Source organism: Leishmania mexicana, chromosome 7 (assembly GCF_000234665.1).
Source record: "Leishmania mexicana MHOM/GT/2001/U1103 complete genome, chromosome 7".
Taxonomy (NCBI): Eukaryota; Euglenozoa; class Kinetoplastea; order Trypanosomatida; family Trypanosomatidae; genus Leishmania; species Leishmania mexicana.
In genome coordinates, this window is record NC_018311.1 from 541,152 (window position 1) to 566,326 (window position 25,175).

General features: G+C 58.4%; 5 protein-coding genes across 5 annotated transcripts; all 5 read left to right on the forward strand.

Annotated features, from left to right (window-relative positions):
- Positions 1-550: 550 nt before the first annotated feature.
- On the forward strand, positions 551-2,281 carry LMXM_07_1130 (conserved hypothetical protein; the record flags this gene model as incomplete). Its single annotated transcript, XM_003872217.1, has 1 exon — positions 551-2,281. The coding sequence occupies one exon, from the start codon at positions 551-553 to the stop codon at positions 2,279-2,281; it is 1,731 nt and encodes a 576-aa protein (XP_003872266.1).
- Positions 2,282-3,122: 841 nt separating this feature from the next.
- Positions 3,123-3,653, forward strand: LMXM_07_1140 (peptide methionine sulfoxide reductase-like; the record flags this gene model as incomplete). The annotated part of the gene is made up of 1 exon (XM_003872218.1): positions 3,123-3,653. One exon carries the CDS (start codon positions 3,123-3,125, stop codon positions 3,651-3,653), a length of 531 nt encoding a protein of 176 aa, XP_003872267.1.
- A 2,965-nt stretch (positions 3,654-6,618) lies between these two features.
- Positions 6,619-14,226, forward strand: LMXM_07_1150 (conserved hypothetical protein; the record flags this gene model as incomplete). The annotated part of the gene is made up of 1 exon (XM_003872219.1): positions 6,619-14,226. The coding sequence occupies one exon, from the start codon at positions 6,619-6,621 to the stop codon at positions 14,224-14,226; it is 7,608 nt and encodes a 2,535-aa protein (XP_003872268.1).
- Positions 14,227-14,995: 769 nt separating this feature from the next.
- LMXM_07_1160 (putative transmembrane amino acid transporter) lies at positions 14,996-16,471 on the forward strand (the record flags this gene model as incomplete). The annotated part of the gene is made up of 1 exon (XM_003872220.1): positions 14,996-16,471. The coding sequence occupies one exon, from the start codon at positions 14,996-14,998 to the stop codon at positions 16,469-16,471; it is 1,476 nt and encodes a 491-aa protein (XP_003872269.1).
- Positions 16,472-22,226: 5,755 nt separating this feature from the next.
- LMXM_07_1170 (phosphoglycan beta 1,3 galactosyltransferase 1) lies at positions 22,227-24,452 on the forward strand (the record flags this gene model as incomplete). The annotated part of the gene is made up of 1 exon (XM_003872221.1): positions 22,227-24,452. The coding sequence occupies one exon, from the start codon at positions 22,227-22,229 to the stop codon at positions 24,450-24,452; it is 2,226 nt and encodes a 741-aa protein (XP_003872270.1).
- Positions 24,453-25,175: the final 723 nt, after the last annotated feature.

Genomic DNA, 25,175 nt, shown 5'->3' on the forward strand with positions numbered 1-25,175 from the left:
CGTGTGGAAATCAAGCATGTCTCTTGCTCTTCTTCGCATCGCTGAAGTCTTTTCGGCCTCTTGTGGGGGCTCTCAGCTGTTTCGCCGGGCAGCTTCCGGCCGCGACGTGCGGGCATACGGAAGCGCCTGTGGAGCATGGCAGCTTCCTTTGCCTCCCTCTGCTGTCAGGTGGAGGATGTGAAGTAGTTGTACTAGCTCATCTTTCTGCACACATTATGTCTCACCCGGGCAGTGCCCGCAATCCTATCCGTCACCGGACGGGGCGTGAGGGACGAGAGAGGAGGGGTTGGACGCTGCATCTCCGCAGAAGCTATCAGAAAGAGAAAAAGCAATGCTGTAAAGCGTGGAATGCAGAGTCCTGCGCCCTCTTCCCGGCTACATTCACTGCGGCTGTGTGTGTGTGTGTGATGACCCACGGCAGGTCAGAAAACGGAACAGGACAACTCCAGCCAGTAATAGCCTTCTCCTCATCCCACCTCTTTGATATCACACCTGCCATGGCGGGAAGTATTCCTACACGCAGCCAACATACAGGTGCACGCCGCCACCCATGAGCTCCTCGCTCCACGTCCTCTTAATCGGTACGGACGCCTTTCACGTGGAGGGCGCGCTGCAGGGCACGGCGGTACACACGCACCGCGCCTGGAACACATCCTACCAGTTCTCCTGCACCTCGTCGCTGAGCGTAGACAAGGTTGACAAGCGGCTTCTGCTGGTGTGCCACATTATTGTGTTGTGCAAGGGATGCCGATCACCGGCGAACAAGTCAAGCTACAGTGATCGAGCGGTTCTGGCACTGCCGGACGCGACGGCCGGCTGCGTGGAGGAGTTGAGAGACAGTGCTTTTTTCTATGGCACGTGTGCCCTGGAGGAGCTCAAGGCGAAGGTGCTGACGATCGGCCTCGCCCCGCCGCATGTGATCTTCGATGCCGTGCATGGTTGCTTCACACCGGTTGGCAAGGCCGCGTTCGAGCGTGCTTTTTGGCTCTTCGACCGCGATGCGGATGGTCTGCTGCGGCTGCCTGAGATTGTTGGGTGGCGCAAGCAGGTGGAGTCAGCTGCCTACAGCGCGGAGGAGGACGTAGGTCTCTTCTTGTCCGAGTGGGGCGGCGCCGTCGCGGCGGAGAAGCTGGCGGACCAGGCTCAGTTTCTGGCCCTCCACATTGAGTGGCTGCAGAAGGGCTGCACGCTCGAGGCGTGGGCCACGCTGCACGCCACCGGCATCCACCCTGACGGGCTGCCTTACTCGTGGTATGACCTGCACTGTATCCGTGTGGATCGGGGAACGAACACGTACCTGTCCTCCCACGCGATCCAGTTCTTCACCAACGTGTATAAGCTGAAGCGATTTGCCGACACGGCGGACATGTGGTGCGTCACGCCCGGTTGTCCGTGGGACTCTGTAGAGGGGTTTCTAAAGGTGCATATGCCGATGGTCAAGTTCGTGGAGTACTGGAAGTACATGGCACTGGTGCGGCGCGACGAGGTGATTCGCTACGCTCGGTACTGGGGATACAAAGGTGAGATTAGCTACCTCTTCGCGCGTCGTGCTGCCCGTGCATACCGGCTCCCTGGCGAACCCGTGCCGAACACGATTCACGTACTCGTGGCCGGGTCGGAAAACTGCGGTCGGCGGAGTCTCATGAATGCCTTGACGACTAGCGGCCTGGAGGGCTTTCAAAACTCGGACCATTCAACGGGTACGTATGTACGCACCACCACCTTCTTTGCCACGAAAGGCCCCGAGCAGGTGGAGGAGGCGCAGACGCTGGTGTACTCGACGACGTCGGCCGAGGCGTGCGCTCAGCTGCTGTCCGACTCGGGGTTGTCAAAGACCATAGACGTCGTTCTACTGTGCTACGACGGCACCGACATCGATGGCAGCGGGGCTTACGCGATGTCGCTATTTGAGCAGGCCAGCACTAGCGACGCATGCGAGCGGCTGCCGTTCGTCGTTGTGATGACGAAGGCGGATGCCGCGCCGCCGGTGGCGGGCGGCAAAGAAACAAACGCGGGGCAGCGTCTAAGGAACTTCTGCCTTGCCCATCAGTTACTGTGGCCGCCGGTCATCACCAGCAGCGAGCAGCCAGATCAGAGCGAGGCCGCATCACTGAACGAGTACATGTATGCCGTAGCCTCGGACCCGGCGCTGGCGGTTGGGCAGCCTCCCCTCACGTACGTGCGCATTCTTCGCCGAGCGACGTTTGTCGCCATCATAGCCGTCGCGGCTGCTGGGATTGGACAGACCCTCGTCAATGTGCTGCGGCGACGACGACGTTAGCGCTCTTTGAGGGTAAGAGGAAAGACGAAACAGAGCGATGCGGCGACGATCCCCGATAGCCGAGAGCGCACACGTGAGTTCTGTGTCTCCGAATGCTACGTGAGGCAGATGTATGCTCGAGCACACAAAAGAATCGACGTTTGTGCGGGGTTTTTCTTGGTTCGATGACGTCGCTTGAGGCTGTCGTGCTGAGTGTCGTTGCGTTTCTCTTGCTCGCCGTCCCCCTTCTCATCTCTGTGTGCATTAATAGATGCGTGGGCTTGCTTGAACGCGATGGCGCACGTATTCGCTAATTGAAGAGGGGAGCGCAGTACTTCTCTCGCCCCGCTGTGGCTCCTATAGCCTGCACACGTGGATCAGCAGGTTGGTAGTGGCAGAGTAGGTGTTGGGGAGGGGGGTGCTCGATAGCCCTTGAGAGGCCTTGACGATAGGCGCAGACTTGACTTGAGGTCGTCTCTGACGCTTCTTCGATCTTTGCTGGAAGCTGTGGCGTCGCTGCTGCTCGTTTTTCCCGACGTGGCACGCCTCTTCTCATTTTCTGTTCATCTCCTCCCTCTGTGCTCCATCTTTTACGCTCACGGGTGTACACCAGAATCACAAACACCCACTCACCTCTCTGCACCCCGCGTAGCTGAGCAACCAACAACCAGGCACTTTCGTTGCCAGCTACCTCCAGCATCTCCCCATCTCCCTGCCCATCGCCATATCTCCCCTGCTGTTCGGCTGCTACGCCGTCACTTGCACACGCACGCTCTTTCACGCACGCGAACGGTACAGCTTGCGTGTTCGCAATCACCCGTCATCGACCGCTGCTGAGCGGCTGCACCAGCAAGCAGTAGCCATGCCCTCGCCTATCCGAGCCACCTTTGCCGCCGGCTGCTACTGGGGTACTGAGCACTACTTCGTGCGAAATTTCAAGGATGGCATCCTGTCGCACCAGGTCGGCTTCATGGGCGGCGTTGAGGGAAAGGCAGTAACCTACTCTGAAGTCACGAAGGGCAACACGGGCCACGCCGAGGTCTTGGACTTGATGTACGACCCCGACAAGGTGTCGTACAAGGATCTGCTCTCCTTCTTCTTTCGCATGCACAACTCCACGACCCTGAACCGGCAGGCGGGTGACATCGGTACCAACTACCGCAGTGCCATCTTCTACCACAACGAAGAGCAAAAGAAGGAGGCGGAGGCGTACATCGCGATGCTGAACGGTGCCAATGAGAAGCTTCATTCCTCCTTCAGCAAAGCCTTTGGCGGAGCCCCCTGCATCACCAGTCTGGAGAAGGCTGGCACGTTCTACCCAGCGCATGAGGCACACCAGAACTACCTCGAGAAGCACCCGGGTGGCTACTGCTCGCACCGCTTGTACTTCTGAGGCTCGCTGGGTTGTCCGCACATGCGCTTGTGTGTGTTGCAAGCCGGTCGCTGCAGCTTCCTCTCTCCCTCTGTAGAGGGCAGCGGTTGAGCACCGTCTGTCCGGTAACGGAGCGTGTCGCAGATACGGGGGACGCTTGTGCAGCATAATCCTACCACGACTCCTGTTGCCCATCAAAGCCGTCATGACCACGGTTGCCTTGCTGGGTTTCTGCTCTCTCCTTTCTTATTTGCCGCTTCCTGCACAAGCAGCGGCGCACGCGTGGGAGTGCGTCTGCCAGGAGCGCTTGAGCACGGGCAACAGGCGTTTCTCGTCTCTCTATGCGTTTGCCGCTGCCTTGCTTCATATTGCCGTTTCTTTGGTTTCTAATGCAAGGCTCCGCTGTTTGTTTCCCAGGATGATAAGAGGAGGGGGGGGGAGGTGCACACCTCCGTGCGTGGTATCACAACGTTCAGTGCCCCCACCCTGTGTGAGGACGTCAGAGGGATGTACCGCTACTTGGGGCCAGCGGCCAGACCCTGGATGGCGTGGCGTCGGGGAGACCTGCGACAGCGAAGACGCCCATGCCATCCATGCGATGGGGCGAGTGCCAGCGCGACTGGGACGCATCTCGGCCTCGGCCCTCACACTGCCTACTGGTGCGGGGCGAGCCCGAGTGCCGCCTCGAGGGGGGAGGGGGGATGCACCAGGGGTGGCGGCCTGCGAGGCGGGGGTGGGTGGGTAGCGGGCTCGGATGGCGCGGTGGGGGGAGGGGCCTGTGACGAGCTCTTGTGGTGGAGCGGCGTTCAGCTCATGCTGTAGGGCAGCAAGCAGACGAGTTCAAACCGTTTTCATTTTATTTGTGTATCTTATATACACGCTGTGAACCCGCCTCCTCCCCATGGTGTGCCCTGCCGCGTGCCCGCTGCCTGTTGATCGAGAACAAACCGCCTAGCAGCCCATAAGCGAGTTGTTTCCTGTGCTGCGAGCAGGTAAACATTGCGGCGGGGCTTGGCTGTCGTACATTACCCCCCCCCCCCCCGCTGCACGCGTCAGTTGTCACTGTGCAGGTGCACGCGTGTTATTCCTATTTTGTGTCTTGTCTTTTATTCCTCCTTCAATGATAGTCTGTGGTGTACTGCAGCAGTGGACGCCCACCTCCCCCACCATCTCTCTCTTACGCCATCGTACGCTGTCCTCTGCACTTGGCCACCTCGTGCATGTATGCTCGCATGTGGGGGCGGTGATGGTAGAGACGGCGCCCGAAGCCGAGGGAGGAAGGTGGGTGGGGGAGAGCTGAGGGACCAAAGGTGCGCTCGCTCCTCCATGACGGGGTAATCCTGAACTGGCAGGCGAGGCCAGCAACGCGTCCAATAGTGTAACCGCAAGCCACAGCTACGAGCCAAAATGAGTGACTCCTACCCATCAGTCTGTGGAACACAGATACAGTGGTTACCGCGCACCTGGCCAGCGACTGCAGCATTCCAGTGCGAAGCAGACACGAATAGAGTGAATAGCGGGTCAGCCAAGCAAACCGACTTCGCAGCCAAAAGCATCCCGTTCACCTCCTCGAGTGCGTAAGAGCGTGCGAGTATGTCTGTCCGTCACCCACCGTCTCCGCTGTGTTTGCCCTTGTCCCGCATTCTCCTTGCTATTCCTTCCCCCCAAGTTGGTTGCCCTCCTATTTTTCGTGTTATCTGTTGGCGGACATCTGCACTCTTTGCGGACACACACATACTCCTGTGCATGTGTGCGACCGTATATCTGTGGCATCTGTTCAGTGCATTCTGCAACTCCCTTGCTGCATTAGGCAGCGTGTCGCGCTCAGGGCACCCTTCTCTTGCCTCCTTTTGTTCCTCTCATCGCCCATCTCGGCGCATTATAGGGACGGTCGTCGAGTCGACGCCGTGCAGGCTCAAGTGCACAGGGAAGAGGCAGAGGTGAACGTACCTGTACACACAGACACGCTCATCCGCAGCGAGAGACGAGGAGGCAGTGCTTCTGCACTCAACCTTTTCTCTCTGCACACGCACGCACACACGCACACCGCAGATCTCATCGCATTTTTTATTTTCGCATTGCCGCTGGCGCCCTGTGCAGTCACACGAGTCTGCCCCCCTTCGCGTGTTGGGGGCGGAGAAGTGTTTTCTGACCGAAAGATCGACAACGGTGCGGACCTTGTATCGAACAAAGGCGCTCAGACGCAACGCAATTCGCACGCGTGGACACCTTCGAGACCGACCGCCTCCTTGTGGGACCACGGACTCGGATCGCAGAGGTTGCTTAGCCCACTGCACAAAAGCCTCGAGGCCGAGCCGAAGGGACACGAAGAGGTCTAGGAGTGTCTTGCTGGCTGCTCCTGTCGTTTCGGTGTGTGCTTGTGCTGAGTGGTCCGGTAATTCTCTACTACGTGCCCGTTGTTTCCACTGCGCCCTCGCTCACACTCCGACTGTGGCCTGGGCGTGCTTCTGTGAGCTTGTTACGCCTCTTCCGTCTCTTGACCGTGCCTCTGCCTGTGCCGTTTCTGTGTCGTCTTCTCTGCATCAACGTCAGATACCGAAACACACGCCTGTGCATCGCGTAGGCACACACATATATATACACATAGTTCTTTGCGTTGGGTGCACGTTGCTCGCTTTTCCACTCCCCCTCACTTTATCCACCTGTGTGTTGCCCTGGTTCTCTGTATTTGCCTGTGTGTCTTCCGCTCGGTGTCTGCCTTAGATTTTCTTGGTGTTCCTGGTCCCTTCCTGTGAGCCCCATGGGGCGCTATATCATAGCCATAATTCTGTGTAGATTTTCTTCGCAACGGCTGCGCATCAGTGCCATTCGAGTCTTCCACCTTCACTGACCCGTTACCCGCTGCCCTTTCTCCACGTCTCTACACAGTACGACGGACCGCCATCGCTCTACCGTGACACACACTGAAGTGCGGAGGCAGAGCACTTCTCATTCTCTATCGTCGCCCTACCGGGGTGCAGACAAGATGCAGCAAATGGTAATCACGTATGTCCTGTCCGGACTGGCGAACATCGCCGATGTGAACCCGAGGGACGTTCACACCTCCTTGTTCAACGGTAATGTGCGGGTCAACAACCTGTCACTGCGTCCAGAGACGATGAACAAAATCTTGCCGCTGCCTATCGAGGAAGGCACGGTGCCCGAAATGGAGCTGCAAATTCCGAACCCCTCGACGGCGACCCCGATGGAGGTCAGGGTACACCGTGGCCGACTGCTGCTGCCACTAGATCTTTCCTCACGGCCTCTGGACCGCACACCGGAGCAGATTTTGCGCGGCATCACAGACCACTCCATTCTTGGTGCTGCCGCTGCGGAGGCGGCGGATACCAGCTCGGAGTCGGTGTCACCCGTTAGCGAACCGGGGCCGGCATCGTTCGACTACTCTTGTGGCAACTCCGATATGGATGAAGAGGACTTCGCGTCGTGTGCCAGCGATGGCGATCTCTCGGATAGTGATTCCGCGTGCGGCGGCGGTGGGTTTGGCTCCCCGACATCGGCTGAGGAGGAGATGCAGGTGGCTGAGGTCGCAAAACAGGACGCTGGCTGGCTTGACTATCTGCGGTCGCGTGCGGCGCAGTCGTTGGAGTGGATCTGGCGTCGGCAGCTGCGCATTGCCTTCACGGACCTCACCCTGATTCTGCCGTGCGACGCACGCAAGAACATACACTTTGAAATTAGCGTCCACTCCTTTGCCGTCACAGTGGAGCCGGTGCAGACCACCGGTCGGGAGCAGATGAAGATTGTGAGCGTGGAAATCGGGGGCGGCAGCGTCTTTTCCAGCGCCGACGACGTCCGCAGCCGTGTCATCGTTGTGGAGGCGCTCTCTATCAAAATCACAACGGTGTACGAGACGGGCACGGAGCGGGTCCTGCGCAAGAACGTGGCCCTCTCCTTCAACGGCACCAGCACTCTGACGGCTGACGAGGTAACCCTCCTTGCACTGCTTAAGTGCCATCTGTCGCGGCAGATGCGCCTCAGCGTGCCAGCATACTGTCTGCCATTCTCGAGTCTTCGTGCCCGCGGCTCGCTTTGGCCGTATGTGAAGTGCTGCGTCGTGCAGGGACTGCGGGACTACCGACAGCGCTACAACTTCAACGCCTCACACCTGCGCTTCTATGCCCACGCTAGGGAGCGCTACGTGCAGCTCCTGAACGAGTGCCACCGTAATCAGAGCATTGAGGATCGGCGGCAAGCGCTCGCGGATGCCGAGCAGGACCTCCGGTATGAGGACGTCATCTTGTATTTTCGACGACTCGTGCAGGCCAAGTACTCTGCGAACGCCGTCGCGCCGGCCGCGGAGGAGGTGGCAGAGCTGGAGTCTGCTGTCGTGTCCTCCACACACTTTGAGTGGAAGTTGGTAAAGGTCGTCTTACCGGCACGCAACACTATATTCGCTCGCAACACGGCACTCGTCTTCCGAAACGGGGAGACGGTGTTCACTATCGCCTCCATCTCACTCGACACTGACGGCGCGGTGCAAACCATGGTCGCCCCCACGACGAGCACGGTAGCACCATGGGAGCTGCGCAACTCCGCGTTGAATGAAGAGACAGCGCTCGTTTACTTGCACACGAAGGAGGACTACATGTCGAGCGAGACCAAGGTGATCCTGCAGCAGATCGCACTGAAGGGGAGCATGGAAGGCGTGCTGCGCTGTCTAATGCCAATCGCCGAGGCGCTGCAGCAAATCGGGGAGCAAGAGAAATGCGGTGCTACCACCCAGGCTGTGCACCCGGGACCCTCCAGCATTCCTCCTCCAGCGGGTGTGATGAGGCCGTCGACGACGATTGTAGCGGTGCACAGCGTGTCGGTGCAGCTGGACGACTTTTGTTTCCTCCTCGACCGCCTTTCCGCCACCAGCGCCAAGGCACCGGGAACCCCCGACAAGTTCGGCTGCACTCTGCGACAGAGTTACCTGCTCCACAAGACCACCTACGTCTTGGCCCCACTCGAGGTCCGCATGACCGCGCGTGGTGGCGTGGTGGTGTCGCGCGTTGCGCTAGAGGTGCCGCGCGAGACGTGGACGGTGTGGCGCCGCGATGCTGACAGCCTTCGCCTGCTGTTCCAGAAGCTGCCACGGCTCGCTAGCGCTGGCGTCGCCCATGCACCTGATTCTCCTGCGGCTTCTTCCCCCAGGACCGACCTAGACGCCCTGAAAGCCATGGCGAAGGTATTGCAGTGGTCGCCGGTCTCCAGCTGCCCGCCCTTTGAGGTGGAGGAGGTGGCCGTGAACTTCTCTCCGCTCGACTGCACAGTTGCGCTGCATCAAGTCGCTGCGCAGACAGTGGCGCCGTCTCCTAGCAGATCGTTCGGCACGCACTTCACGCTTCGCCACGCCTCCGTTGAGTGCCACTACACAGGACGTTTGGGCCTATACATCAAACTAGAAGACGGCATGCACGTTGGCACGAGCACAGAACCCGCTGCGGCTCTTGCCATGTCTGTCCCTTCTATCCGCATCACAGGACGCCGTGACAAGGAGGCGGCAGCGGTGTCACTGCTCGAGTTTCGGCGCTTCGAGGCCGTCGCACACAACACCGTGCAGTACGCGAGCATCTCTGGCGTGTCACTGGCGGGTAGCATCCAGCTAGTGGATGTAGGTTTCATTTACAAGACTGACCCGAGCGTGGTGCCGCTGACTGACCGACCGTGTCTCACCTCCTACGTGCAGATGGCTGTCGAAGTGAACGCCATCGACTTGGACCAGCTATGCGCCGTGCCATCGCATGCTGTGGCCAGTGTCTTAGGCGAGATCTACCGCTTCGCGTGCGCAGAAATAGTCTCGGAGGAGTACTACCGCACCTTCTTCAGCTGCTTCAGCGATGTGGCGCTGCAGGTGGTGATGCGCGAGTGTGTTGTGCGCTGTGGCCCCGCTGGGGGGAGCCCGATGCCCGGCAAGGAGTTGTTGCTATCCATGTCCAACACGGCTAGCGAGGAGCGCGTCGCGGCGCTCGATGTATACCAACCGCACCTCTTTGCCACACCAGAGAACTTTCCGATACTAATTCTGAACGATGTCGAACGGCTTTCCATGGACGTTGACGTGTCGCAGCTGACGGTGCTCCTGTCTGCGCCAATGGCGACGTCTCCCTCGAGTGTGGCGGTGATAGTGAGCGCGATGCACTGGCGGATGCCGCTGGGGAAGATGCCATTCTGGTGTGCACAGGTGCAGGAGATTCCGCCGGTGGGGCAGCAGATCACCTTGGAGGCGGTGAGGGTAATTGCGCGTCTCGACCACACGCACGCGGACCTACAGCCGGTTCTGGACGTGTGCCTGTCAGTACTTACGGCGGAGACTGTCAGCAGCGCTGGCGCTGCCGTGGCGGACTCGCCTGGGCTTCCCATTTCGAGGGATCTCCAACTGAGTCCGTCGGAGAGCGACCGCGGCAGCTGCGCTTCCTCGACTGAGGACCAGTGTGAGACGACGCAAGTGTCACTGCGGCGGTGGAGTGTCGACGTGGACTTGTCGGCGCCTGTCTCTGACTTTTGCAAGCTGCAGCACATGTTTAGCGCCGTCGTTTTAGCTCAGCAGTGCCTCAACCGCCGCATCGTCCTGCGCGAGAGCGTCGCGGCAACAAAGTTTGACATGGACGACTGCGGCGACGTCTTCCTCGACGCACCTACTCAGATTCTTGTGGTGGAGAGCTGCTCGTTTCGCGCATCGTCGAGCGACCGGCACGTCGTGGTTTGTCCAGGCACCTCGGCGGTGTTTCGGCGATGCGTGTTTCCCCACGGCGGCGGTGCCGACCTCATCCGCGTGCCCAGCCGATCGGCTCTCTACCTCTGCGAGGACTGTTGCGTCGATGGTGAGGCGGCACCCGTGGCCATGGCCCCCGCCGCCGCCACCACAGCTCTCACCGTGCCCTCGCCGAGGAGCAGCGCTGCGGATGCCGGCGTTAGGCCGCGGCGACGCACGCAGGTGATGGTCGAGGAGGGCTGCGTTGCCATTGACCTCGACGCCGGTTCACGGGTGCTGCTCACGCAGCGAGCGCTCGCCTTCACCTACAAGCAGAAGACTCGCCGGTCCTTCTTCAAGCTGCGCAACGGCGAGGTTCGAATCGAGTACGCGGATGCAGAACAGCGGGTGCCCGTGCTTACAAAAACGTCCGTGGAGGGCGATTTGGCCCTGTATCTGCCGAATCACTCGTGCTCCGCGAGCTGCTCTGTCACTTGCGGCGAGGTGATTATCCCACTTCTGCTCTCCAAGGTGCATGCTGCTCAGGAGCGTCTGGAGCTGCTGACCAGTTTCTCACGCGCGGAGGCGGCTGGCGCAGCCGAGCAGACAGCGGCAGCCACAGACGATCTTTCGGCGGCTATCTACGTTGTCCCGCCTCCACCGTCGGTTTCTCCGGAGAAGCAGCAGCGCTTTCCGTACGACTCGTGGAAGCTGCTGCTGTCTCTCTCCCTAATTCCGGTGACGGTGCAACTTCTTGGCGGCATGACGGTGGCGCGGGTCACCTTCTCGAACGCCTTTCTGTGGTCCAAGCGGGAGCCTTTCGCTGAGGCGCAGCTGGAGGCCCGCATCGCCGTACACGACATGGCGCTGTGGGAGTGGCGTCAGCAGTCCTTCCAGTCCGTTGTGACCAGTCCTGTCTTCATCGGCGTGCAGGGTCGTATGCCGGCCGCTCTCAGCGCGACCGTGACGGCGTCCGTCTCTCCCGTGGAAGCCGCCGTGTCGACAGACCAGGTGAAGCTGATGCTCCACGCCTTGTCTAGCAAAGCAGTGTCGGCGCATGCCGCCACGGCACCAGCACAGATGGACAATATCTCGCCACAGGGGCTTCGCTGGTCCAACTACACCGGCGTAGCTCTACAGGCGCGCGGCTGCAACGGTGCGATCGTCCGCATTCCGGCCAGTCAGCAAGCAGCAGGAGACACGCCGTCACAGGACTCGGAGGCGACCAACGCGATTGCACCGTTCATCGTCACAGAGATCGACGGGACAGCCGTAGACCATGTGGAACGCGACGTGGCCGAAAAAGAAGGGAGTGGGACGGGCTCGACGCCGCTCTTTGTGTCGCGCAAGACGGTGGTGCTGGCAGACAAGCGGCGCTTCCACATGACTTCCACGCTGAGGCGCGACTTGCTGCACATCATCGCCGTGCGCACGCTGGTGCAGATCGAGAACGAGACACCGCTTCCTCTCGTGCTCACGACTGGCGGCCAAAGCGCGTACATCGTCAAACCCTTCACGCTCTCATGTGTGCCAGAGGCGATGCTGCACCGCACTGACCTCAGTGTAGCGGTGACACTGACGAAGACGGGTGCAGCTACGCTGAGGGAGCCGCTGTTGCCAGAGTCCATACCCGCCATGGATTTCTATCGGTGCTGCCATCAGCAGGGCCACCCCCCCGCGGACATGGCGCGCGAGTTTATCTCTCAACTGGACGGGTCATCAACCTTCATGGTAACCGTGTTCGAACTGCAAGGTCCTGTGCTGCTCTTGCGCTTCCGCGCTGCGAGGCCGCACGTGGTAAACGACACTGTGTACCCGCTGCGCGTCACCGCAGTCAACACCCTCGGCGAGACGCTGGCGAGCGAGTACGTTCTTGCCGGAGATAGGGCATACTTCCTCAATCTGCCGCCGACTGGGGCGGTGCATGGCAATGTGCATCTTTGTGTGGACGACGACGTGTATGAGGCACACGTTGACGAGGCCCTGTTCGACCGTGAAACGGCCCGCATGAACAGCAACGTGCTCATGACCCACCAGGCGCATCCACGCCGCTACTTCTTTCCATTGAGCTTGTCTGTGGAGAGCAGGGGGCCGGCCGGAGAGTACGGCGTAGCCGTCACGGCAGGCCGTCACTGCCTCGTGAAGAACTGCACTACGGTGGACCTCTTCTTCTCCACCGATGAGGGCGACTCTGTCGGCACAATGGGCATGAGGGGGCTGCCAGGCTCCAGTGCCTCCGGCGCGGTCGGCTACGTTCCCTCGAACGTGGTACTGCGTATCAAGCCGAAGGGTGCTGCCTTATCTGAGGCCTTCGAGATTGACGGGAGCGGCGAGGGCTGCGTCATCCAGTGTGACCATGCCCCCGAGGCGAGTGACTTCTCCGCTTTATACTTCCTTCTGCGCACTGTCTCAGTCAGCCCTGCCCACCGCGTGGCGGAGCTACTGCCCGCGGTGGTGTTCCGCAACCGCGACGTCCGTTACACGCTCCTCGTCAAGCACGTCGTCCGCGAAGCGGGTGCCGTCAAAACACTAGAAGAGACCGTGCTCAAGGTGCCGCCACGCAGTGACTACTCCTACTACACCCTGTCCAAGTACGGCTATACGAACGACCTTCTCTTCGCGTGGTGTAGTAGCAGCGGCAGCGCAGCCGCCGATGCGAGCAGCTTCTCCTCCGTCGTCGAGACAGACCTGGCTCCTGGCACGACGTGGAGTGGGTTCGTGTGCGTGGGCGTCACCCATCATCCGATTGACATCGCGAAGGGAAGCCTCTACGAGACGGCGTACGTGACAGTCGGCCCGGCTGTGCTGCCAAGGGTGAAGCTGGTGAACCTCTCGAGCATCAACTTCCGCGACGTGGGCTGCTACCAAGTCGCTTTCCCTCGGCCCTCCAAGAACAACAAGTACCTGCTCCTCACGAGCGCTGACGGCGCTGTGTACACGGTGGATCTGCTGCAAGAAGAGCCGTTGGAGCTCGAGGCGGGGGTGACGGTGCAGACAATTCGTGGTGAGGGTGACCGGTGCTGCGTGGTGCTGTCGAGCAGGTGGGTGTTCACGACCAAAGGCAAGACGTGGGCGGAGGAGGTTCAGGTTTCCGTTAATGTGCAGACGAACGGCGTGTCGCTGCGTCTGCGTGACGGGAACACTGTGCCGCTGCATCTCTACTGGCGGTCACTGGCTGCGAACGTCATGTGGACTCAGATGATCTCCGTGCAGTGCAGCGTGACGGGCATCTGCCTCGAGAGTAACTATGAGGGCCGCAAGCAGCACGTAGCTGAGCCGTTCGACGCTGATGTAAGCCTTCGTGAGATGCGCCTCACCAGCCGGGACGTCTACCTCAAAGGGTTCTATCTTGGCCTGCAGCAGCTCACCATCACCGTTTCCGAAGTCCTGCTGTATCAGCTACAGATGGTCGCATCGCGCTGTTGCGTAGACACGGTGTTTGACCCACTGGCATGGGTGCAGGAGCCTATCGTGGTGGCGTTGCTGCGGAGTGTGCCCGCCACCCTGCCGCAGCACCTGCACATTGGCAGCGCTAGCATCGCGGAGACGCCGCTGGAGCTGAGCTGGGACCGCAGCACGCGTCCGCCGCATGACTTCCTGCTCGGCGACTCAGCTATCTCAAAACTGATACCGTCCCTCCATCACGCCATGCTCGTCTTGCCAAAATTACAGCTCCGAAATGTGTCGCGTGTGTCGCTGGTGGAGCTGATTGGCCGCGTCCGGCAAATTCTCATCATGGAGGTGGTCAAGCAGATACCGAAGATGGTCACCACGGTGGGTTTCTTCAAGAAGAACTCGTCCCTCCTCGAGAAGGTCACTTCCACCGTATCATCCTTTCTCTTCCGTCCCTCGGCCGAGACGGACACCACCGACGACGGCGGCTCGGCGCTGATATGACGAAAGGCGCAGCCGGCAGTGTTTGCTCATCGCCTGAGAGCAAGCGAACCATTGTGTGTGTGTGATGCGCTCCTCAAACCAGCCCACAGGTGCTCTCTTCCCTCCATATGCAGAAGCTCACAGGTGCAGTGGCATCAATCTCTTACAAGGAACCGCATAGGCTCACATGTTTTCCACTGTCCCTCCTCGTTGTTTGTGGGCGTGGTGCGCATCCGACGATGCTGTTGCCGTTGTCTCTCGAGGGCCTTTTATATCTTTCCCTTAATGCCGGACGGGGTGCATTACCGGGCGGCGGCACACAGTGGCCGCGCCCCCGCCGAGTACGTCTGAATGCAAGCTCCCCGCGTCCTCATCTTCAAGCACCCAATCTCCCTCTCTCTGTTGCTCTTGTGCGCTGTACCATGTTGCCGTGCTCCCCTCTCGCGAACATCACTACACGAAACCAACAACAACAACGCCTTCCTCCGGCGTGCTTGCACGCTCTCTCGTTCCGGTGTCATTGACGCACACACAAATATATATATATATATCTGCACAGTAACTTGCCAAACGTTCTTCAATCCACTTGGGAGTCCTCCGTCCATTTATCTGCTCATACCCGCACTTGCTCTCGACTGTGTACGCACGCTACCCTCTACGTGCTCCAGGTTTCCCTCACACTCTCCCCTTCTCTTTGGGCTTGGTCCTCCTCTGCCGTGATAGTGCTCTGTGACGACTGAGTGTGCGTCTGCTTTTCAGTGCCTTCGCGAATTGTATCTGGACAGCGATCATGTCTCGACTTCCCGGAGAACCACTGTCGGAGGTGGCGCAACATGGGCGGACGGAGCCGGCCTGTCACCCGCAGGATGAGGCGGTGAATACGAAACCCAAATCCGAATCCTCCAACGTTACAGACCGGCAGGATGACAATCCCGAGTTGACAAAGAAGCCGCACGCGGGGGCGGAGGACACCAACACAGGGGAGGCGTTGGACGAGGAGGATGCCGAGGAGGTGCCTCGAAAGAAGCATTACTCGAAGTTTCGTCTGTGGTTTGAGAAGGTCGTGCCACCGGGCGGTGTCATTGCGAGCTCCTTCACTCTGGGCAGCTCCACTCTTGGCGCCGGTATCCTCGGTCTCCCGGCCGCGTTCAACAGCATGGGCTTTGTGACTGCGCTGCTTGTGCTCATAGTCGTTACAGTGCTCACGGTCTTCTCTTTGTGGCTGCTGGCGCGGTGCTCCGACGCGGCGAAGGTTCGGACGTACGAGGATGTGGCTCGTGTGCTGCTCGGCCGTGGCGCCGACTACGCAGCCGCCATTTTCATGCTCGGCTTCTGTCTCGGCGGCGCCGTCAGCTACATCATTTCCATCGGTGACCTGCTCACTCCTATCTTTGACGACCCTAGTGTGCCAGAGTTCCTGAGGAAGAAGATTGGCAACAGCGTCATCACGTCCATAGTGTGGCTCGTCGTCATTCTACCCCTGTGCCTGCCCAAGAATATCGACTCGCTCCGGCACACGTCCATCATAAGCGTCAGCATGGTGGTGTTCTTTGTCATCTGCATCATGCAGGACAGCTGCGAGTTCATGGCGAAGAACGGGTGGCGCAAGGATATCAAGTTCTTCAACACGGGCAATGACGCCATTCAGGGCCTGGGCACTGTCATCTTCGCCTGCCTCGTCCAGATCAACGCTCAGGAAGTCTACTATGAGATGGCGGATCCGACGCCGCGCAACATGGTGCGTAACAGCGCAATCGCTATGGGCGGCTGCGGTCTCTTGTACGTTTTCGCTGGCGTCTTCGGCTGCGCGCGTTTCGGCTCCACGGTGAAGTCGTCCATTCTGCTCAAGTACCAGCCGCGTGAGGCGCCGCAGTTCTGGTTTGCCTACTTCGGCATCGTCGTGAAGATTTGCGTGGCCTTTGCGCTGCACCAGCTTCCGTTGCGCGACAGCATCTACCACTTCTTCTCGTGGGACGTCTACCGCATGCCCTGGTGGAGGAACGCTCTCATTTGTGGCGGTATCGCGGCATTCGTGCTGATCGTTGGCCTCCTAGTCCCGGACCTCAACATCGTCCTCGGCCTCGTCGGCTCCCTCTGCGGCGGCTTCATCGGCTTCATCTTCCCATCTCTCATGATCATGTACACGGGTAAATGGAGTCTGAAGGATGTGGGCTTGTTCGAGTGGTCGGTGACCTATATCCTCCTCCTTGTTGGCGTCGTCGCCGTCGTCTTTGGCACCTCCGCTTCCATCTACTCAATCGTGTGACCGCAAGGCCGAGGCGATCATGGCCAACTGGCGCTGCGGGAGGAGGGGGCGGGGCTGGCAGCCTTGAGCTAGCGCGCCAGCCGCCATGTTCTTTGTGGGCAGTGTAGTGCAGAGCACTGCCACTGGCACACGCATACGTGGAACGGCTTCCTCCATATACTTCACCATGCACCTGTGGCCCTGTGCAGCCGTGTTACTGGTTTGTGCGTCTGCGCCCGCGCCGGTCGCGTCGGAGTGCGTTTGTGTTTGCGCTTGTGGGTCGAACGAAGAGGACGCGGAGACCGTTGCCGCACTTCGCACATGCGCATAGACACACACACACACACACACGCATACGACAAGGACCGCGATGCAGATGCATCCACGCAGGCGCACGCAGGTTACCCGCACAAAAGGGCAGGAAAACCCGCAGAAGGATAAAAAATAAAACGAGAAACAGAAAACGAGTCGAGTCCTTTCGTGTGGTCTGCCTGCCTGTTGCCGTCTGCCCCTCCCCTCCGCGGACACTTCTCTCTCTCCGCTCCCTTCCTCCCTCCCCCTCTTCCGCTTCGTTTTATCTTATTTGATTGTGACTGTTGTGCTTCCGCTTTTTTCCTTGTTTACCCTTCTGCTCCCCTCCCTCCCCCTCCTCTTGTGTTTTTCATGCCTTTTTGTACGTTTCTTTTCTCCACGTTACGCGCTATGTGTGCCTGTGCGCCCACGTGTGCTCTGGCTTGTGTTTGTCTGTCCTGCTTATGTGACGGCATCGATGTGTGCACACGCGTCTCTCTTCTTTTCCCTCTTCCTTTTTGTGCATGCTGACATCCCTGTTCTGCTCCCGGGTTGTAGTTACCAGAGGGGGTGTGACACCCGCGATTGTACGTTGCCTCTGTGCCCCACCCCCCCTCCTCGCGCATCCGCCTAGTGCTGCAAGTTTCTCTGCTCCACATACTGCTATCCTTTCTTTCCGAGCAAGGGTGCATATTTCACATGTAGGGAGGCGTTACGTAGAGGAGCGCATGACTGACAGCTCGGAATCTTCTTCTCTTTTTTTTTCACTCTGTGCTAGCCCACTTTTCTAGCCTGTGTGTTGGCTTTTCCTGTGACGTTTGTGGATGTGCTCATCGGTGCTCTTCACATAATGGGGTGCTTCGCTTGTCCTTGGGTTGGGTCGAAGAGGATGGCGCCATTGTGGCTTGCTTCTCTTTCCAACTTGAGGCGTGATCCCCGACACCTCCACCCTCCACATCATGAGCGCGCCATGTTTCTCGTTTCGAGGCCTTACACAACGAAGAATTTGACTCCGAGCAGTGCAGCAGGAGTGTGGACTGTGAGAGATGAAGCGCTCATACATTGCCTTGCCTGTATGTGTGTGTGTGTCAAGTGTTCGTCCTTGGGTGTGCATCAATACCCTCCTGCTGAGTGGCTGTATGAACCCCCTCTCCCCCTGCTCTGACAGTGTGCTCCTTCGATTTCTCCCCTCTCTCGACGATGATATGTAGATGTATATTTGCGTTTGGATTCGTGTGCCAAGCGGACATGCGTTCACGCGGGGCGCCTCAAGGAATAGAGGCAGGCGATGCGTTACCAACTCCCGTATGTGTGAGACTACCCTCGCGAAAACGCTTTCTCTGTCTGCCGCTCACAATCCATCCAGAGAAGTCACGGGGGAGGGGGAGGAAATACCACCGCCTGCATCAATTGCTGCTGCCATTAGCTAACATGCATGTACCAATACTTCGCACGTAGCTTACTGTTGCAGCACCACTGGGCAGCATCTACGCGCCTCCTTTTTCGTACTCTCTTTCTCGCACACAGGTACCGAAGCGGACGAACCGGCAAAGGGGCAGCATCAACATGTGTTTGTAGAACTCCCTGGAAGAAAGTATATGTAGAAAACGAAAATAAAAACAGAAAAAAAACTGAAGGTTTAGGAACTGCAACGAAGACGGAACAGCAAGTAGACGCGATATGTGGTGGGGCACGCAAGGAGGGACCCTTCGAGTGTAGGATAGTTGTGAACAAGAGGCATCGAAATTTACGGGTCCCCTTTTTCCCCAACTCTATCGCGGTGCCGCTGGCTTAGTCATTGGCTTCCCCCTGCCATACCAATAGGTCCCATGACGCGCTACTTTCTCCTCTCGCCTGGCTCACTTCTGGCCCATTATGCGCCGAGAGTAGGGAGAATGCGGGCTGTCGAGTTTGGCTGCTGCTGCCGCTGTTGCCGTCATGGTCTTCTTTCCTTTTCTTTTGTGTTCTCACCCCCTCCTTTCCCCCTTTTTTCTTTTCATGATTTTTCTCTTTCCTTTGTGTGACTTTCCGACAATTCGAAACCTTTTTCTTCGTTTATTCCGACGCGTCCGTCATCGCCGGTGATCGTCTTCATTGGTGTGCCCTAGACACCCGCCTATTTTTTTGTGGATATATGCAATGCTGTTTCCCTCTTCGTTCCGTTTTATATTTCTCTCGCCTGGCTCTCTTCCAGCTGCTTGGCTCTTCTGTACCTCGATTGGTCTGTCAGCAGGCGTGTACGAACACGCGCACACGTACATACAGGAACGGACACACGAGGGCAAACAGCTGCCAGTATGAACTGGCAGAAATAGAGCTGCTGCTTGTATGGAGAATGTGTGTGTGTGCGCGCGAATACATGCGGACAGTTGTGCACGTATGCGTGTACGTGATACCACCTTCTCCTTATGCAGTATGTCAGCTGTGCCTTCTTGTTTTTTTCTTTATCTTCTCTGATACCGATATTCGTATATATGCATGTTTCCCAGAGCTGTGTCTCCCTGATCCTACCTCCTTTCCGTGTTGTATGGCAGCGTACAACGCCTCGAAATGCGTGAGCTAAAACGAAGAAAAAAAAGAGACCAAACAGGAGGGCAACAACGAAAAAAAAGGTCAGGTATGCACACAGAGAGAGGCATTTATTTACCCTCGTCTCTCGCCCCCCTTCAGAATCGAGGACTTTGGAGCCGGGGTGGTGTCGTTACAGTGGCGTGCAGCGAAGATGCCCTATTGTATGATTGCAGCGTCTTAGAGTGTTCATTGACCACTAGCTAGAAGCAGGCGAGTCTTGTGTGACCAGTTCAGAGAGTTGTGGACCCCTCCGTCTTCTCTGTATGCTTTCGCGGTTCAAGGCACGTGACTCACTGATGTCGTAGTTCCATTCGTCACGGAACACACACACACACACACACACAGAGCGATTCCTGCCTAGCACCCCTAGCTTTCCATGCTGTCTCTCAATGCCCCTGCCACTCTCCTGGCATGCCATCCTCTCTTCACTCATCTTCCACGTTTTCTTGCTTCGCTTTTTTCTCGCGTAGGGGCCTTTTACCTGCGCTGTGTGTCTGATGGAAGCGTGCTTGACTACGTCCGCCGACAACTTCCCCTGCGCCCACGCCACTTCTGGTGCACTCCACACTGACGCACTCGTTTGCCATGTCATGTATTGGACTGTCTACCGTGGGGGCCCAAGCAGGGATGCAAAGAGGCCATTGTGCACAAAGTCGTGCCATTGCACGATGCATGTCCTCGTGCCACCACCCCTGACTTTCCCCCCTCCGTGCTAGCAGGGAGTGCGTCGCGTCGCGGCAGCCATTTGGGCGGTCATCAACGACATCCAGCGTCTACATTGCCGGCATTCGATCGAGAACGCCAGGAGGCACGACCTCACAGCACCATAGCGTTTTGCTGGACGTCAGGGGCTGCGACGCGTCAGCACAGATTGTGCAGCTGTCAAAAGGGAGCTTCACCAGCTTCACGGTGGCAGCAGTATCCCATGCTGCGCGTGCCTACGCTAAGCTACTCGGTTCACAGAATACATGTCGGAGGATGGTCATCGCCTTCGTTGGTGACGAGATTTTTCGGGCCTTTAAGGGCACAACCGACAACGCCAAAAACCGTTCAGCCTCTTGGGTACGTCAGCCGGTAGCTTCGAGTGTGCACTCTTCTCCCGACGATCGGCGACACATTCTCTGTACGGTGCGTACCTGCAGCTTCACGTGTGGCTCCTACTACGCTGTAGGAGGTGTATGTCGAGAACGATACTAGCACGGGTTTTACAGGCGGCAGTACTGCAGATCGGGGGTGCTTGTTGCTCGATGTTTCACCGACATCTCTCCGGCTGGTGTCGGTGCGCCCAGACGGAAACTTCGCGTGCGGTGTGTTGTGTGCTCCTCCGCATCCTCACGCGAGCTTGTGGACAAGTCTTTCTCCGCTTCCAGACGTCACCGTTGAGGACTAGAGTAGATGCCAGTGTGATATACGCACGCTCGCTGCACCCGAGAGCCTCAGATGCCTCGGCCCAACAGACAGGAGGTGCACAACGCCCCTCCTCGCGTTTGAGCTATGCCCCCACATGTGCATGCCAACCTCTCCGGCTGCGAGGCTCTGTGAAGTCTGGCGCCGTGGCTTGCAGCCATAAACGCGCTTCTGACCAGTGGGCGCAGCATCTTGATACCTCGGCATGTGCGCAGTGCTTTAGTCCCCATCACTCCCCGTGGTTGCCACGAGGTAGGGTGTCTTGCACCACCGGCTGGCAGCACCACTGCTGGAAAGGACGGTCATGACGAACGGTGGCCTACGAAGTTTGACTGGACTAAGTACATGCGCGCAACTACTAACGACGCATCTGAGCTGGTGCCGCTCTCTTGAAGGCTTCGCGCGGAGCGCACCCGCCCCACCTCTCATATCGTTTGTCGCTCGCGGCCGCGACGCTTGTACCGTCAACGACCTCGGCGCTTGCCTGCAGCTGGTTCTCGATCAAGGTTATCGAGGGCAAAAGGCTGCAACCATCGCTACCGCTAGCAGGTACGGTGGAATTTGCGATTCGAGACGCCCGCGACAGTAGCGCTTGTTTACCGGCCTTCCTGTGCGTTGGCGGATGAAACGGGTGGACACTCGCGAGTGTGTCGAACACAGTGACTCCACCCAGTGGACCAACAGCACCAACACATGCAAGAACCACCGCCCTCATGCCACTTTCTCCCTTGAATGGTTTCGTGTGCCCAGATTTCCGCTGTGGTTTGAAGGGTGCCAGGCGGGCGTGTTGTTCTACAACATTGACCTCAACGAACCACAAAAGCATGTCTTCTTGGATACGGCGCTGCCCCCTCTGTGGGTGGACTTGGTGCCGACTTCCATTTGGTTGGGTGACATGCCTGGTTTGTGTGCTCTTACGCCCTCCCTCTGCCGCCCCTCCCCTTCACCTTCCTCTGCACCACCTCTCCCATTATCCGGCTCAGCGCATACACGCACTGCGTTAGAGACGTAACGCTGCTCTGTGGCTCGCTGGCGCGGTCTGCTCAATAAGCTTCCCCTACATGCAGACACACGCGTCTGTTCCCCGCTGTTCTTCACTCTCCTGCAGATCACGCACACGCAATGCGCATTATTCAGGGTGCACCATCCCTACTGCACACCCTCTGCCCTTGATCCTGCTCTTTCAGTGTACGCGGCCAAGAGTGTCCTCGTGCCACTTTGGTGACCACCTGCACACCTTAGGTCTCCTTCCGCCACCACGGCACTGCGCGTAAAGTACACCATCATGCAAGAGGAGAGAACAGCGTGCCAGCGGCGTTGGCTCCCAGGGACACGGACCGCCTCGACCCTCTTCAGCTGCTCTCCTCCTCTCAGAGGCACTGCGGGCTGAGCAGCGCTGCGGAGAGCGGACAGGGCTGTCACTCGCGCTCCCGCGGCACGCCGGAGGTGGATTTGACTCGAGCACCGAGTGGTGATAAGAGGAGCACCGGGTCATTGTCGAAAAGGGATGACTTGTCGAATGGGGCAGCGCAGACCCCCCACGTACAGGTTTAGCGGGCATCCTCGCCAATTAACTGCACAAGGTCTTCATTCACACACTCAACACCGTCGTTTGGTGGCACTAGCCGTCTCACTTGTCCTCATAGTCATGGTTCACTGGCTCATCAGCGAATTCACGACCAATGTCGGCTCACAACAGAAAGCGTCGATGGGGTTGTCGAAGGAGGAGGCCCGTCTATCTCAGTTTCCGTCGCCGTTTTCGGTCGTGGTGCGGCACGAGAGTTCGATGACGCGGTTGACGACCAAACAGCGTCGTCTCGCTGCCGCTAGCGCTGACTCTCTGGTGCGGCTGGACCGTGATCAGCTGCCGTCGTGGACGCTGCGCGTGATCGACGAGAAGTGCGCAATGTGCTTCGACAGTGTCACGTACGCTTCCGCGGCCGCTGCGGATCCGGAGAGATCGACTGACGAGACGGGAAATCAGAGGCGGGAAAGGCTTTCCGTGTTCGCGACTGCATCTGCACCGCTGGGCCTCATGGGGCCGATGCTGTTTGCGATGGCGAGCGTGACGGACGACGTGGATGTTGCAGCGGAACTGCCGCTGTGGCAATGGGTGACCCGGTCGTACGCACAGCAGCGCCGCTTCGTCCACGCGTCGCAGTGGAGGAGCACAGGTGAGCGACCGCGACACTTGATCGTGATGGGCATACCTTCAACGGACCAGCCGATGCGCTACCCGCTTCGGGACGCGCAGCGCGCAACGTGGTTGACGTACCGAGAGGTTGCGCGCACCGAGAACAACTTTACGGGCGCGCTGCTGCAGCTCTACGTGTTTGCTGCTGCGGAGCGTCTTTCTGAGGACGCAACGCATTCGACCGTGGACATGGCGCAGCTGGCCCCAACAGTGAGCGAGTACGCTGCCGCGACTGCACATCGCCGGGCTGTAGAGAGTGGGGACGTCAACAATACCCCCACGTACGTGCAGCGTCGCGTGGTGCTACGTGATGGGTGGCGCGGCATCCCAAGAAGCGATGACGCGGCGTGGAAGTCACCCTGCGCTGGTGTACGGTCCTCCGTGGTGACTACATCACGTCGTGTGGACGAGACTTCGTCACTCGCGACTCTTTCAGCCCAGTTGTCGCTGCCCGTGACACCTACCTTCACAGCAGCGGCGCAGTATGTGTGCCACGTGTCTGCTGCACTGTGGCAGGAGGCGCTGCACTATCGCAACTCGCTATGGCTGGACTTTTTGACGGACCGCAAGTCGACCACGAAAAAGAAAATGGGTATGCGGATTTCGTGGGGTATCCCGACAGAGGTAGGCATGTCTCAAAAGGTCGTCATATGGCTGAACTACGCGTACGCTGCGTTCCCAGACGTGCCGTACATCATGAAGGGCGATGACGACATGTACCTGAAGGTGCCACAGTACTTGAGCGACCTGCGGCATGTGCGCGGTGGGTGGCGGAAACCACGCAACTTGACGGCGACCATTCCATACAATGGGGTTATCCCACCGACGCTGGGCATCGACGACACGGAGGAATGCTTGTATCGGGTGTGGTGGCTGTATAGCAGTCGAATCATCTTTGGCAACGGGGTGGGCTACACTCTGGACCGTCGCCTCATCCAGGCTGTACTAAACCCGTTTGATGACTTCAATGCTCTTCTGATGAAGTTAGTGACAAACCCCTACAAATCCAGCCTGAATAAGGAATATCTCAGCTTGATCATGCAATATGAGGATAAGCTTGTCGGGAACCAGATAAAAAATCACCTCGAGGCCGTGAAGAGGTTCTGCCCAAAGAAGCGTGTGTGTTACATGGCCGACAAGCGGTCCCGGGCGCACCAGATTCTGCGACCAACGCCTACCAAGCTGACGTGGATCTCGGTGATGGCGCACTTTGGCATGCCAGCGATTCCCTACTATGTCCACTACTTCCACAAAAATGAGTTCAAGGTGGCAGAGGAGGCGAAGCGGTTGATTGCGCAGGGTATCAGCGTCAACGTGATTGAGGCGAATGCCACGCAGCGCATGCATGAGTGGGTGGCGTCTCACGTGCCGAGCACCCTGGTTGGGCTGGGAGCGTCACTGGATCTCAACTGGGTACGCGGCGACCCCCGCACCGCGTACACTGTAGCCGAGGAGGACGAAGTCGCAGTGTACGACGTTGGGTACAAGCAGGGAAAGGCTCGCATCGCCGAGTGTATCGTGGAGTCTGGTAAGAGGTAGATTGCTCCTCCATTGTGCCTGCCCGCCAGCTTCATTTCTTCTCCTGCAGTGCCTCGTGTCACCTTGAGGTTGTGTTCAAGTGACACAGCGAGTTGAAGAGTATGCCTAAGTAAGGGCACCCGCTTGGGCTCACTCTCACGACGGTTCTTGCGGTTTTTGTTTTTCAGGTTTCAAGTGCATTCGTTATCATTGCGCTGCTTTAGCGGCGAAACCTGTGTTCGTCTTTTCTTCTGTTTGGGACTAGGGCTCTGACAGTCGGCTTTCACTGGCGCTCTTGTCGTTCTGAGGCGTGAGCTGCATGATGAGCCGTGCGAATGAATTGCTCCAATTCATTGCTCTTCCTGTTGCCTTGTTTTCCTCCATTTTCTTTTCTGATAGAGTGAGGCTAGCTCTGCCTCCGCTGCTCTCTCTTCATTTTCTTCGTTCCCCACACGCATTCTAGCCTCTACTTGCAGGAGGCCTTTCTGACAACGGTGCTCAGCTCAACTAAGTGAGGACAAGAGGTCAGTTGGGTGCAACAGGCTTCACAAATAGTCGGTCGCGTAGAGAGATCGCGGCTTCTTTCATAGCATTTTTTTTCTTTTGCGTGTACCATCCATGCAGAAGGCATCGGACTCATTTCGTTCTCTCTCACCTCTGCAGCCTGTCGCCCCTCCCTCATGAATATAGTAAACACCCCGCCCAGTCTTCCTTATGCGCTATGCGTATGTTGCTGTGCTTCCT